At 44.6% G+C, this 16362-nt stretch overlaps 2 protein-coding genes across 7 annotated transcripts in view; both read right to left on the bottom strand.

Moving 5' to 3' along the window:
* LOC139554258 (plectin-like) overlaps nucleotides 1-16362 on the bottom strand; it is a 192924-nt gene that overhangs the window by 89417 nt on the left and 87145 nt on the right. The window lies entirely within an intron of this gene.
* On the bottom strand, nucleotides 2220-8243 carry LOC139554260 (fibrous sheath CABYR-binding protein-like). Its single transcript, XM_071367015.1, has one exon. The coding sequence runs from the start codon at nucleotides 7758-7760 to the stop codon at nucleotides 5631-5633; it is 2130 nt and encodes a 709-aa protein (XP_071223116.1). The 5' UTR covers nucleotides 7761-8243; the 3' UTR covers nucleotides 2220-5630.

Genomic DNA, 16362 nt, shown 5'->3' with positions numbered 1-16362 from the left:
CAGCTTTAGCAATGCAAACCTAATGCTGACACCTCTTGGTAAGAATACTGTACTGTACCAGTAGTTAAAATGTCCTACCTTGGCCCTGTTGAATCAGATCTTCCATAATCAATCTTCATAATAGCTAATAATAAAAAAATATATATTCACAATACAACAACTGAGAGAAAATGATACCACTAGCTACTAGAGTCTAGTCTCTGTGTGCATTTACTCTTTATACACTCGTCTCCCTACTGTTAGAATGGAACATCTCCAGCAGCAACAGCCTGAGCTGAAACACAGAGTTGAGGTCAGATTAAAGGCGGCAACTGCCACATGTTCCCATCTGGGCTCCATCATGTAGGAGCTGAGGCTTCGCCCCATTTAGCAGGAAAAATGGCAGAAAAAGCGGTGTACACTAATTGGACTCACATTTCCCAACATCTTGCGGAGTCATTTACCAACATCTTGCGGAGTCATTTACCAGCCTGCAGAGAATGGAAAGTTCTCAGGCTGCATGGATATCAGGGGGGGCTGAAACAGGCCATGTGGAGGAAGGATCCACAGGCCAGGACTGAAACAAACAAAAAACAGTCACCCATACCTTACTTTTCCCACTTAATAAACACAACTACCTGAGTATCCATAAACATGAATGTACAACATATCATGTTTTTCACTTGAATGTTGTGTCTATTTATCAATGCAATAGCCATGTATTTCAGTGTCTATGACAACTATGTGGGGTATTATCACAACTTTATCCATACTGTACACAGATGGGGAGTAGAGCTGCTACCCAGCAGATGGCAGCAGCAAGTCCAGCGAGTTTTACAGCTCGTGGACGCTGGGTGTGAGTGTGGGAACGTGGACGAGTCGCGTGTGGATGCATATTGATGCAGTCGCCCCATGCAATTGCCTTTTTTGAGGCATCCATCTTCTGAACTACATTTGAACAACAACGCATTAATTGTCCTGTAAATGCATTGTAACATATAACTGTCACTACTTGCAGGATTCACACACAGGATCGTCGGGCCTCGTTTGTTGTCTGGCAATAAAGCAAAAACAACGTAGGTGTAAAGCAAACAACGTAGGCGACCAAGTTAGGAACTGACAATTCTCCAGCTCTGTATTCGCCTTAATCATAAAGAAAAAAGGTGTTCAATTACACAATGCGATTGTATAGTTTTAATCTTGTGATTCTCTGCGCAGGCTAATATTTCTTCTGCCTCACGCGCGCAGCTTAGAGGGAACATTGCTCAACACCATCATCCCAGACACCCTGGACCCACTCCAATGTGCATACCGCCCAAAAAGATCCACAGATGACGCAATCTCTAATGCACATTGCCTTTTTCCACCTACGTGGAACACCTACGTGAGAATACTGTTCATTGACAACAGCTCAGCGTTTAACACCTTAGTGCCCTACAAGCTCATCACTAAGCTAAGGACCCTGGGATTAAACACCTCCCTCTGCAACTGGATCCTGGACTTCCTGAAGGGCAAACACACCAACACAGTCGTGAAGAGGGCACGGCAATGCCTCTTTCCCCCTCAGGAAGCTGAAAGGTTTTGGCATGGGCTCTCAGATCCTCAAAAAGTTTGACAGCTGCACCATTGAGAGCATCTGGACTGGCTTTATCACCGCTTGGTATGGAAACTGCTTGGCATCTGACCGCAAGACGCTACAAAGGGTTGAGCTCCCTGTCATCCAGGACCTCTATACTACACGACCGGTACCGGATCGCCAAGTCTGGGACCAAAAAGCTCCCGAACAGCTTCTACCCCCCAAGCCATAAGACTGCTGAAAAGTTCATCAAATGGCTACCTGGACAATTTGCATTGACAACCTGCACTGGCTTTATGCACACTCACTGGACTCACACAAAGACACACTTTCACACTCTTCACATACGCTGCTGCTACTCTGTTTATTATCTATCCTGATTGCCTACTCAAGTTTACCCCTACCTACATGTACATTTTACCTCAATTACCCCAACTACCTCGTACCCTTGCACATTGACTCGGTACCGGTATTCCTTGTATATAGTCTCGTTATTATTATTTTACTGTGCTACTATATCCTTTTTTCCCTTATTTGCAAATTTTTCGTACTTTTAAACTATGCATTATTGGGAAAGGGCTTGTAAGTAAGCATTTCACATTAAATAGCACCGCAAATAGTACTGCTGGATTGAAAAGTCATAGTCAATCAATCAATAAAATAAGACTTTTAGCAAAAAAAATGTATCTTTAATTTACAATCTGTAGAAACTATGAGATTATAAAAGGTTCAGAAATGTTATGAAACAGCACAGTTAAAAATGTATGGCAAATAGAAATCAAATCAAAACGGGATGCTCTTCAGAAATAGATGGGAGGAAAGAAAACTATTGAAAAATACATTGTGTCTGTAAAATGTACATTCCCGTTCAAAAGTTTGGGGTCACTTAGAAATGTCCTGGTTTTTGAAAAAAAAGAGAGAAAAATTAAATTATCCATTAAAATGATGTGAAATTGATCAGAAATACAGTGCAGACATTGTTAATGTTGTAAATGACTGTTGCAGCTGGAAACGGCAGATTTTTTTATGGAATATCTACATAGGCGTACAGAGGCCCATTATCAGCAACCATCACTCCTGTGTTCCAATGGCACGTTGTGTTAGCTAATTCAAGTTTATAATTTTAAAAGGCTAATTGATCATTAGAAAACCCTTTTGCAAGTATGTTAGCACAGCTGAAAACTGTTGTTCTGATTAAAGAAGCAATAAAACTGTCCTTCTTTAGACAACTTGAGTATCTGGCGCATCAGCATTTGTGGGTTCGATTACAGGCTGAAAATGGTCAGAAACAAAGACCTTTCTTCTGAAACTTGTCAGTCTATTCTTGTTCTGAGAAATGAAGGCTATTCGTTGCGAGACATTGCCAAGAAACTGAAGATCTCGTACAACGCTGTGTACTACTCTCTTCACAGAACAGCACAAACTGCCTCTAACCGGAATAGAAAGAGGAGTGGGAGGCCCCGGTGCACAACTAAGCAAGAGGACAAGTACATTAGAGTGCGTAGTTTGAGAAACAGACGCGTTACAAGTCCTCAACTGGCAGCTTCATTAAATAGTACCCGCAAAACACCAGTCTCAACGTCAACAGTGAAGAGGCGACTCCGGGATGCTGGCCTTCTAGGCAGAGTTGCAAAGAATAAGCCATCTCTCAGACTGGCCAATAAAAAGAAAAGATTAAGATGGGCAAAAAACAGACACTAGACAGAGGAACTCTGCCTAAGAGGCCAGCATCCCAGAGTTTACACCGGGTTCCAACCCCTTTTCAGCTGATTTCTGCCATGTAACTTCACCGGGCTTCCTGTTTTAGGGAAGCCTGGTTCGCGACGAGGCTGTCTGTTACCTAAATAGGCTACTTCCAGTGAAGGCACATAGCATACTACTAACGTGCCACGTATGCAACATGTAATGGATGGTCCCTTAGCTAACTTTAGGGAATCCAAAAACATGCAGCCCCATACAAACAAGATTACGCCCAAAGATTGCACAAACTAACATGAGCAACACATGATCAAATAAATAGACTTGACAAGACGTCAGCAAGCAAAGAGCGCAATCTCTCATTTTATTTCTAACCAACCTGGTACGAAAAGTCTGCCATAGCAACACAGAGGTGTGCGCTAGGCTACCCAGCCACATTGCACAAGTTACCTTAAGTCACTTCATAGCCTTTTCTTTAATTTCTTCACTCAAACCTCTCGCCATTACCAGGGGAGAGGGTGATAGCATGAGGGAGAATGTTTGCAAATATTTGCAGCATACATAGATCAGAGCAGTCTTACAGCCTCATTGGCCAGGCCAAAGAGCATGGGAAAGAGGGATAGGGGCATAGGCACGCACAGTACAGTACAGGGTCAGCCCTCAGCTCCATTCCTTATTTGAACACAGCTGGCAACAAAAACAGCACCAAAGCCACACTGGCTAATTATCGAATGTAAGGATACTGAGCTCTGTGCAAACGCGTCATAGACTGTGTGGTTTTTACCTACTAGTCTGATACTAGTGTCTAATAATCAGTGGTGTTTTCAGTGGATCTTTTCAACTAGGAGTGAATGTTGTGTGGTTTTATCCTTGTGTGTTTTAAATATGTATTTCTCCAGCATTTTGGCAGTCCTCTGTACAATGGCACATCATTTCACACAGTGAAAACAAATACACAAAAGATGATTCAAATCATGCAACAGGTCAGGCATATAACATTGAAAAACTAAATGCTACATACACACTACCGGTCAAAGGTTTTGGAACACCAACTCATTCAAGGGTTTTTACTATTTACTACATTGTAGAATAATAGTGAAGACATCAAAACTATGAAATAACACATATGGAATCATGTAGTAACCAAAAAAGTGTTAAACAAACATCGAAATATATGTTATATTTGAGATTCTTCAAATAGCCACCCTTTGCCCTGATGACAGCTTTGCACACTTGGCATTCTGTCAATGTGCTTCACCTGGAATGCTTTTCCAACAGTATTGAAGGAATTCCCACATATGCTGAGCACTTGTTGGCTGCTTTTCCTTCACTCTGTGGTCCGACTCATCCCAAAACATCTCAATTTGGTTGAGGCCAAGTCATCTGATGAAGCACTCCATCACTCTCCTTCTTGGTCAAATAGCCCTTACACAGCCTGGAGGTGTGTTGGATCATTGTCCTGTTGAAAAACAAATGATAGTACCACTAAGCCCAAACCAAATGGGATGGTGTATCACTGCAGAATGCTGTGGTAGCCATGCTGGTTACGTGTGCCTTGAATTCTAAATAAATTACAGACAGTTTCACCAGCAAAACCACCCCCACACCACACGTCTTAAAGCAATGATGGACTGTCGTTTCTCTTTGCTTATTTGAAGCTGTTCTTGCCATAATATAGACTTGGTCTTTTACCAAATAGGGCTATCTTCTGTATACCACCCCAACCTTGTCACAACACAACTGATTGGCTCAAACACATTAAGAAGGAAAGAAATCCACAAATTAACTTTTAACAAGGCACACCTGTTAATTGAAATGGATTCTAAGTGACTATCTCATGAAGCCTGTTGAGAGAATGCCCAGAGTGTGCAAAGCTGTCATCAAGGCAAAGGGTGGCTATTTGAAGAATCTCAAATATAAAATATATTTTGATTTGTTAAACACTTTTTTGGTTACTACATGATACCATTTGTTATTTCATAGTTTTGATGTCTTCACTACAATGTAGAATAATAGTAAAAATAATTTTTAAAAACCTTGAATGAGTAGGTGTTCTAAAACTTTTGAGCGGTAGTGTATGTGTTCTGAGAATTACATTTCATGTTACAAGAAGAACTACATTTAGTTAAGTGCAAAGCAAGCAAGCCACAACCATGCAGTATCAGAATATTCTATCATGCATCCTGCAAGTGACATATGATTTAGAGAGTCTGGTTATTGTTTCGCCTTATGGAAAATGACAAGTTCATTACTTGTATCGTTATTGGATCTAATTAACCACAGATCACCCTCCCACACATTCACAAACAAACAGTACCCATAGAAACGCCTGTGATGTCACTGATGCAGGAAAAGACTGTAGTCGAAGAAGGGTTAACTAGAAAGAGCTCAAACCTTGTAGTGTATCAGGCCAGATCTTCACCTCCTCCTCCTCCTCCTCCTCAGGTTCCTCTGTGAGAAAGGCCCAGTCACCCTGGGGAAGGGAACTTTTCAGAGCGGCAACGGGGCACTCAGAGGAGGCGATGGGACACTCAGAGGGGATGACAGGGGCAGTACACTCAGCCCCAAAGAGAGGACTAGCCTCTTGCTCAAGTCCAAGCTGTGAGACAGTGCCTGCCATTCCAATGGAGGGGGGTTCCATGAAGGCCTCAGACAGGGAGAGTTGGGTCTCAAACACTGTGGAATACACTGTGGAGCTTACTACCTGGGAGGTTCCCTCAAGTGGCATCTCAGATCTGAAGGTTGCCATAGCGGGTATTTCTTGAGTGATGTGCTCTAGCACTGTCTGCTGATGGTACTCTGTGAGGTCTGTGAAGTCCTCTGTGACTGGGGGTAGAGGGGTGGGAAGGTCAGTGTCAGAGTCTGGCTCAGTGGAGTCAGCTTTGGTCAATGGGACGGAGGCCTTAACCTCCGGTATGGCTTCTGTAATTGTAACTGGTTTACTTTCGGCCTCTACGGCGCCTTCTGTGGTTGTAGCTGGCTCACTCTCAGCTTCAATGTTTTCTGTGATTGTAACTGGTTCACTCTCGGCTTCAGTAGCAACTGCAGCTGTGATTGGTTCAGGCTCAGAGTCCTCAGAATCAGAAGAAGCCTCAGACGAAGAGGCCTCAGGCTCCTCATGAGTGGATGGTTCCTCCTCAACTTCTTTGGGCTCTTCGAGTATCTCAATATCAGTACCATGTGAGAGGTCTTCGGGAGGAACTTCAGCGGCATCCTCGACAACCACCGCCTGAATGGCAGCGGCTTCTTCAACAACCACCACCTCCGTGGCAGTCACTTCCTCAACAACATCTTCCACCTCTTCAGCGGACTCTTCAGTAGACTCTTCGATGGACTCTTCGGCAGACTCTTCAGCAGACCCTTCAGTGGATTGTTTGGGCTCTTCTTCAAACTCTTCAACAGGTGCGGTGGCCTCAAGGACCTCCTCCTTAATGACCTCACCCACTTCAGGCTCTGGGGCCTCTTCAGCTGCTTCTTCTATCTCCTCCACAACTGGCTTTGGCTCCTCCTGTTCCCACACATCTGAGAGCACCTCTGCAGCTTCCACAGTGGTGATCTCTTCCTTTTCTGGCTCAGCCTCTTCAACAGGCATGGGGGCCTCAAATGACACTTCCTCAACTGTCACCTCCTCCACCACTTTCTCCAATTCTAGGGCTGGGGCTTGGGCCTCTGGTTCCACTGCAGGGATGAATGCTGGTTCAATGATCTCTGCAAAAGGCACGAGCACAGCAACTTCCTGGGGCTTCTCTGGCTTAATAGGAGCAGGGGCAGGAACTTCAGGCACAAATGGTTTGACATCTCCAGCTGGGGCAGGGGATCTGGCAGGCCTAGCCTCCAGAGGAGGAGGATAAGCAGGGCCAGCTGGAGCAAAGCCTCTCCTCTGGCCCTCTTCTGGCACACGCTGTTCCTCTCTGTGGAAACCTTGGCCTCTTCTGAAGAAAGTCTGGGTCTCAGCTCCAGGCTCCCCTACAGCTCTGCGGCCGCGGCCCTGGTAGGAGCCCCTGAACGTCATCGCGGGCCTCTCACCCGAGGCCTCCTCCTCGCCGGGGAGTCCCCTCTTGTGGCGGTAGCCCTGGCGGTCTATCATGCCCTGCTGGCTCTCCTGTCCGACCCTGGGTTTGGGGGCGTAGAAGGGGGGGCCCTCCACTGTCTGGACCACTCCACGGCTGGCCCGACGCATCATGTCCAGGGTGGACGCGGGGCGACGCATGCGCTGCAGGGAGGAGGGCACGATCTCAGGTGGCAGACGCAAGTAGTCCCGCAGGTACACGATGCCCTCGTTGGTGAGGTACCAGTAGGAATGCTTCCATGCAAAGGTCTCCCGCGCAAAGCCTTTGGATTTGAGGGAGCCCATGGCCCTTATCACCTTCAGGTTAGCAACCCCCTGGATCTCAGGGTGCATGCACTGGGGACGCCTGTCCTTCTTGGCCACCATGACGCCATCCCGAAAGAGGAGCTCATAAATGGCCCTCAGATCTGCCAGGGGCATTACCATGCCAGCAACCATTTTGACCTCTTGGGTTTTCTTTTAAGGCCTAATTAACTTATTTTGTTTAATGCAGAGGAAACTGAATGCAGTCACTCCTGGTTATACAATAGCAGAACTGGCTGCCAACTATTAAGACTTAAAATGTTTTAACAAAGTCATCCAGTCTTGATACTGTCCTTGTGTGTTTCCTTATTTCTTCTATTATGTTGTGAAAATCGAAATATTTCAGTCCCACGGAACACAGGAAATGTTCCCTATGAATCAGTTTCCCTTGGAAGTAAAAAGGCACTGATCTACCGAAGTGCCTGAGTCAGTGTGGCACAAAAAGCAAGCCCACAACCCCTCCTACCTTCTCTCTGGTCGGTGGAGAAACAGCCTGGCCGAGGCGAGTAGGGAAGAAAAGGGGCAAAGCGAAGGGGGTGTGTGCACACGCGGGATGCAGGGAAAAAAGGAAGGAAGCTAAGCAGGCGAGCTAGCAAGAGAGCCAGGAGTGACACACCTCTGCCGCACCATGGCACATGTGTTTGTACACTGTGTGCCTAAAGGGGACACCCCCACCAGAGCTCTGCCACTCCCCCTTTGGCTGCTGGAAGCAGAGATCTAGCCAGAGTGGGCTGGGCTCCAACGCATGAACAAAAGAACACATAGGAGACACACTGTCCTGTACAGTCCCGCAACAGCCAGACATTCACTCATCTTAGTGCAAACCTCTACAGCCAATCCAGAGCACATCTCTTGCACTCAGTGACATTTAGGTTTTTACAGTATATTTTGCTGAAGCTTACCCACTCACATTTGAATATCCAAAGAGGGGGGCAAACTACTGCTTAAAGAGAGAGAGGAAAATGACATATAGACCGTCCAAACTCCAGGGAGTGTTTCAGAAACTGAGAAAACATGTTGAACATACATGGAGCACATGTGTGTCTGCGTATGCACATGCGAGTGCATGTGTGAATTATTACTGGTTCTTTGCTCCAGCACTCTCTACTGCATTTTCAACACTGCATTCCTTGAAAAACTGCTCCCTCTTTAAAAGGCCCAAAGCAGACGTTTTTAGATCGGTATAATTTCTGGTTAACAACTAAGTACCTTACTGTAATTGATTTTTATTAACATTGGCAAAAATTGCTTTTTAGCAACAAAAAAATATTTATCAAGCAATACTTTTTCTAGGACTGTCTGGGAGTGGTTTGTGTGGGAAGGTTAAAACTAAAAACTAGCTGTTATTGGCAGAGAGGTTTGGAACGCTTGTTGCTATTGGTCTACTAACCAATTTACCGCATGTTGATATCACTATGGAAAGCTGAAACTCCTGTCCATGAAAACCTTCTGATTAGAGGTTCCTGCGTAGATTGTATTTTCAACCAGCAACTATCAGGAAATAACACTGATCAAATGTTTTCACTCTTATAGTTTCATCAGCTGTAGTACAGCTGTTCTACAACACAGGCAAAACAGAGCTTTGACTGCACTGGGACTTTAAATCTGCTTAATCTTTAATTTATTGATCTTGTGTTCATAAAACACCATGATTGCAATTCGTGGTTCGTTTCTCATTACTAGCCAAAATGCTGAGAATGTTTTTGAAAGCCATTATTGTAGTCTTTCTATAAGGTAAAAAGTGTATTCAAAACCCTTAGGCTACTAGTGATTTAACAATAGGGAATTGTGCTGACTATGCTGTGCTCGTAGAAATAGAATGAATAGAACGCATTCTCGATCTGTTGCTGTGCTGCACACTTTCACTAGATCAAATAGTACAAATCTAGTTAAATCAAACTGCTAACTACCGCTAACCATGTATAAACTGCTGTACTGAACAAGAATACCTTCTATTTCCCGATTTGAGTCAGCAGCCAGGAACATGACATTTAATATCTAATGCATGTGAAGATCACATGTCAACTTGAACATGTATCTGTCTATGCATGTGCACATGTGCAGTTCACTTTGTGGTTGCAGGGTATATGGAAGAGCTGGAGAGGGTCTGAGTGTTACCTGTTACACCGGTCTAAATGGGGTCTCACAATTAGGGCTGTGGCGGTCATGGAATTGTGGATGAAGGTAATTGGCCAAATGACCGTGGTCACCATAATAACCATTCGAATATCCCCCAAAAAGTTGTATTTCATATTTTTTTTTTATATTGGCAAATTATAGTCATTGGCTTCATCAATAAGTGCACCGATGACGTCATCTCCCACAGTGACCATACGTACATACCCCAACCAGAAGCCATGGATTACAGGCAACATCCTCCAACATCCAACATCCAACATCCTAAAGGCTAAAGCTGCCGCTTTCAAGGAGCGGGACTCTAACCCAGAAGCTTATAAGAAATCCCGCTATGCCCTCCGACGAACCATCAAACAGGCAAAGTGTTAATACAGGACTAAGATCGAATTGTACTACACCGGCTCCGATGCTTGTCGGATGTGGCAAGGCTTGCAAACCATTACAGACTACAAAGGGAAGCACAGCCAAGAGCTGCCCAGTGACACGACCCTACCAGACGAGCTAAACTACTTCCATGCTCGCTTCGAGGCAAATAACACTGAAACATGCATGAGAGCACCAGCTGTTCCGGACGACTGTTTGATCACGCTCTCCGCAGCCGATGTAAGACCTTTAAACAGGTCAACATTCAAAAGGCTTCAGGGCCAGATGTATGATCAGGACGTGTACTCCGAGCATGCGCTGACCAACTGGCAAGTGTCTTCACTGACATTTTCAACCTCTCCCTGTCCGAGTCTGTAATACCAACATGTTTTAAACAGACCACCATAGTCCCTGTGCCCAAGAACACCAAGGTAACATGCCTAAATGACTACCGACCCGTAGCACTCATGTCTGTAGCCATGAAGTGCTTTAAAAGGTTGGTCATGGCTCACATCTACACCATTATCCCAGAAACCCTAGACCCACTCCAATTTGCATACCGCCCTAACAGATCCACAAATGATGCAATCTCTATTGCACTCCACACTGCCCTTTCCCACCTGGACAAAAGGAACACCTATGTGAGAATGCTATTCATTGACAACAGCTCAGCGTTCAACACTACAGTGCCCTCAAAACTCATCACTAAGCTAAGGACCCTGGCACTACACACCTCCCTCTGCAACTGGATCATGGACTTCCTGATGGGCCGCCCCCAGGTGGTGAGGGTAGGTAACAACACATCCGCCACGCTGATCCTCAACACAGGGGCCCCTCAGGGGTGCGTGGTCAGCCCTCTGCTGTACTCCCTGTTCACTCATGACTGCAAGGCCAGGCACAACTCCAACACCATCATTAAGTTTGCCGATAACAGTACAGTGGTAGGCCTGATCACCGACAACAACGAGAGCCTATAGGGAGGAGGTCAGAGACCTGGCCGTGTGGTGCCAGGACAACAACCTCTCCCTCAACACAATCAAGACAAAGGAGATGATTGTGGACTACAGGAAAAGGAGGACCGAGCACACCTCTATTCTCATCGACGGGGCTGTAAGTTCCTTGGTGTCCACATCACCAACAAACTATCATGGTCCAAGCACACCAAGACAGTCGTGAAGAGGGCATGACAAAACCCATTCCCCCTCAGGAGACTGAAAAGATTTGGTATGGGTCCTCAGATCCTCAAAGGTTCTACAGCTGCACTATCGAGAGCATCCTGACTGGTTGCATCACTGCCTGGTATGGCAACTTCTCGGCCTCCGACCGCAAGGCACTACAGAGGTTAGTGCGTACGGCCCAGTACATCACTTGGGCCAAGCTTCCTGCCATCCAGGACCTCAATACCAGGCGGTGTCAGAGGAAGGCATTAAAAATTGTCAAAGATTCCAGCCACCCTAGTCATAGACTGTTCTCTCTGCTACCGCACGGCAAGTGGTACCGTAGCGCCAAGTCTAGGTCCAAGAGGCTTCTAAACAGTTTTTACACCCAAGCCATAAGACTCCTGAACATCTAATCAAATGGCTACCCAGACTATTTGCATTGCCCCTCCCCCTCTTTTACACCACTGCTACTCCCTGTTATTATCTATGCATATTACCTCAATTATCTTGACTAACCGGTGCCCCCGCACATTGACTCTGTACTGATACCCTCTGTATATAGTCTCGCTATTGTTATTTTACTGCTGCTCTTTAACTACTTGTTACTTTTATTTCTTCTTCTTATTTGTATTTTTTTTAAACTGCATTGTTGGTTAGGGGCTTGTAAGTAAGCATTTCACTGTCAGGTCTACTACACCTGTTGTATTCGGGGCATGTGACTAATAACATTTGATTTGATAGGATATAGAATGAATAGAACGGGCGTCCCCATTCAAGTCAATGTTGGCATAATGGGTACTCATAGGAGCAAAGAAGGAAGTAAAATATGTGTTAAAATATGTCCCTATGGGCCCTGGTCCAAAGTAGTGCACTATACCGTAATACGGTGCCATTAGGGACGCATACTAACAGTAGTGGTAGTTGTGAGGTGGGAGGCGGGGATGTAGAATCACACTAATGCAACACCAGACTCCATTAACAATAGTGTCAGAGTTAATCTTCTGACAGGGGAGGGAGAGGCTATACAGTAAGCCAGTCATCTAAGCTATACTCTCTTGTCGGGGGTGAACAAGACACACAGATACGTTGAATAGACAGTAAAGAAACCCTCTGCTAAACAGGTGTCCACATAGTGCAACAGCTGTAAAGTATCGGCAGTCATCCTGACAAAACATTGAACTACAGTATCAAACTACTAAAACACACGACTTCATTATTCTAACCATGACATGGAATGATGTAGCCTAATCAGTAAGATATGAAGCAAATTCCTAAACTGTACACGATCACCTATATGTAAATCACATCACACCCTTCATGAGTCATTGCATACATTCCACAGTACCTACATCTTCAACCCTGCATATCCATCTCCCCATTATTTTATCAACTCTGCCTGCGTCCCAAATGGCACCCTAATCCCTATGGGCCCCTTGTCAAAAGTAGTACACCGTGTAGGGAATAGGGTGTCATTTGGGACGTAGATCTGTCACACTTTATTAGTTATCACTATACTACAGTACCTACACCTTCAACTCTGCATATCTCCCCATTCTTTTATCAACTCTCGTCTCGCACAACACACCAGTCCCAGGACTCTGGCACAGTGCCTGTGTCCCAAATGGTACTATGTTCCCTACAAAGTGCACTACTTTTGACCAGAGCCCTATGGGCCTTGGTCAAAATAGGGAATAGGGTGTCATTTCGGATGAACACAGCCCAGTGATGCAGATCCCTGATGCTAATGAACAACAACCAGGGATGGTGCTGCTGCCAGAGGGAGGATTTCACGCACTGATTATAAACAAAGGAGTCTCTAACAACCTATCGCAGTGGATCTCTTCACCGTGTTCATGATTCGGCGGCTACAGACAGACTGGCATGCAAGAGAGCTTGTGGCCAAGTTAGAACCATCCCGGAACCATTGACTGCTAAGATGTTTTATATTTTCAAAAACGATGGATAGAGGACAATTCTTTTGCACTTTTTGACAGTGAGGAAATATAACACATTTTCAGACCTCGTTGAAGACCGAATTCGGCCCCCGGGGGCAAAATGAGTTTGACACCACTGGCCTAATGGATCCCCTGAGCAATGCCTGGGCACACCCTTTCAGTCCTGTTGCTTCCATCTACCACCACCCAAAATAGCAATGTCAGCGGGGGATGAGGGGCACTTGGAAACCGTACTCAGAGAGAAGTATGGATGAAGTTTATACCACCGGTCACGACGGGCCGCCACTGCTAAATAATTGCCGCCATGCCAAAAAATATGATTAAAAAAAATAATACATTAAGTGAAGGTCAAATGTTTTCAATGGAAACTTAAATGACTAAAACCAGATATAAAGTATGTAGAAAATATAATGGAGCTTTATAAGATCATCTTTGAGAACTAACAACAGCCAAAATAAAAACTAGATAATCAGGGAGAATCCCCAAATAAATGGCATGGCATGGGGCCCAAATTATTTTATGATAATGTTTGAGTCACTCAGATAGCATAAGAACATAAACCATGGCAAAATATGTATAATTGCAGGATATAAGTCTACTCATGTTTTACTTTTATAGAAAAATATTTTTATGTGTAAATTTTGACCACCCAACAAAAAAATGGTCCAACCCAGCTGGCAAATGGCCAATCAGCCACGGAGTGAACCCCGCACAGCATGGCACCAATGTTCTTATTCACACAGGTAGCCACGCGTAGTTACAGTTCATATACTGTAGGTCTATACCATTTGAAACAGACCTAGGCTTACATCCTTCAAAAATGCACACATTCTGTTCGAACCACTTCAGGGTGTCGCCATAGGGTGACATTTGGGATGCGGCCTGAGTGAAAGCAAAAGGAGATAATATCTCCTCTGATTAATGACCTGTCCCATCATCTTCCTGATATTCTCCTCCTCCATTCTCAGAACCGCTTAGCTGTGGGGTCTGTATACTGTAACCAAGGGTTGTTAGAGTGTACTGTAGGTACATTTTTGTTGTCACTTGTACTTTCGTAACCTCGTCCCTAGGCTCAATTGCTTCCGAGAGCCTGCTGGTGGACGAGACTTTCATGAAATTGCTTGTTCATAACAAAACATGTTTAATCATTATCCAATGCACTGAAATGACACTTCTCACAAACTAGTCATCAAATCAGGTTTTCTGCAAAGCGAGAAAACCCACATACTTCAAGTTGGGACTGACCAGACTGCATATATGGTGCAGATTAGTGAATGTCTTGTAGTGTTTTTCAGTGAGCTTGGTTTTGTACCAGTGAAACATTTCACAGAGGTGTAGCATGCCACTTAATGTGACATTTTAGCAGTAGTACAGCTTGATTGTTGTACCTATTCTAAAGGAGGACAGTGCCTGTGTCTCAATTGGCACCATATTCCCTATACAGTGCACTACTTTTGACCAGGGCCCTATGGGCCAGGTCAAAAGCAGTGCACTAATTGCATAAGATTGCATAACAACATCTCTAGGTAGTGACCCAAATGGCACCCTATTCCCTAAATAGGGCACTACTTTTGATGGGCCCATAGGGTTCTGGTCAAAAGTAGTGCCCTATGTAGTGCACTATGTAGGGAATCGGGTGCCATTTGGGATGAAGCCCTAGTCTCTCATTTACGCATGATCAGTGCAGACACAAGCCCTACCATGGTGAAGCCGTTGCAAAGGAAGGCTCACCATTACTCAATAAATGGAATGTAATGAGTTTTTAATTAGTAATGCACTTATCTTTGGGACTCTGTGAGAACCACAGACATTTGGAACACAGCTGGGATTTGAAATAGAAAATATCTGCCTCAATGTTTAAAAGAGAAAGTTGGCATAGCTAACCGCTGAGCTGTTAGGTAAATGAGTAGTAACCAGTTGGGTGAGAGAGGCAAAGGGCCCACTGAAGGAGATGATAGTAGCTGACAGATAATCGGGGAGTTCCAGAATAGTGGTGCCAGGAACCACATGCCATCTACATTCAACAGCCAAAACAGACCTAGCCTGGGGGGGAACCAGTCCCTGAGAAACAGCACAGACACACAAAAGGGGCAGTGTCTTCTGGCTTTTAACACAATTGAAAAACATTAAGATTTTGTTGATTATAGACCATGTGACCTGGCCAGGAAAAAGACAGTTATAACAGACACCTGGTCAGGGAAAACACCCATTCCAAATATGAATTACATGTCAAAGACAGATGCGTCTGGCACACTGTTCTTAATGCCTCTTGCAGACAGTAAAAAAGACAGGTAAAAAAACCAAAAAAGAGTTTCAGGGGTTGGAACTGATTCAGGGAACAGAACCAAAAACAGACATTTTTCGAGGAACAGAATCAGAAGCGGGAACGAAAGTGATCTATACTGTTCCGGAACAGAAACATTATTTTATGGGAGTATGGGAACCGGTTAAAAATGTTGTTTTACATTCCGGCCTTTTTTTTCGGTCCCACCAAAAACGTCAAACAAAGTGCCTACGCAAAGCCTTCACTCTGTCACTCAGAAACGTATTCCAGTGTCTGCCTGCCAGCTGAAAATCTTTGCCAGTATGTGTGTACACGTGTGTAGGGTATCTGCCTCTCCCCCTCTGAAGCATAGCCTACTGAAGTTACAGGCGTGATTCAGAAATTAGGGAAGAGTTTTTTTAATGACAGAATAATGGATACACTTTTTCAATGCTAGTTAAGGATACTATAGATATCACATTAGATTTATTAACTACTAAAGTTGTGTTTTTAATTCTGGTGCCGCTCTGCACACACAAGCTTGTAAGCTAGCTAGCTAGCACTGGTCCAACATTAAGCCAACTGTTGGAAGTTCAAAGACATTCAAAGTTTTTCCATAGAAGCTGCTCCTCCGTAGGTGTAATTCTGTGGGCCTAAATCAGATATTGCATGTCATAACAAGACGCCCAGTGCTTCAAGCCAAGCCAAGCCTCCCGCTCCACCCTCTCTTGCTCTCTCTCCACCCGCAAAATTTCAATCGCATCTCTCGCCCTACACTTGTCTGGCCATCGCGCATGTAAACAACTATAGCTTGGTGAAGTAACTTAGTGTTGAGCTAAATGTACAAAAAAAAAATAATT

This window comes from Salvelinus alpinus, chromosome 26 (genome assembly GCF_045679555.1).
Source record: "Salvelinus alpinus chromosome 26, SLU_Salpinus.1, whole genome shotgun sequence".
Classification (NCBI taxonomy): domain Eukaryota; kingdom Metazoa; phylum Chordata; class Actinopteri; order Salmoniformes; family Salmonidae; genus Salvelinus; species Salvelinus alpinus.
The sequence above is the reverse complement of the archived record's forward strand: the minus strand, read 5'-3'. Positions and strand labels throughout refer to the sequence as shown.

Coding starts and splice junctions, on each gene's coding strand:
- LOC139554260 (XM_071367015.1), bottom strand. CDS start 7,760: ATGGTTGCTGGCATGGTAATGCCCCTGGCAGATCTGAGGGCCATTTAT.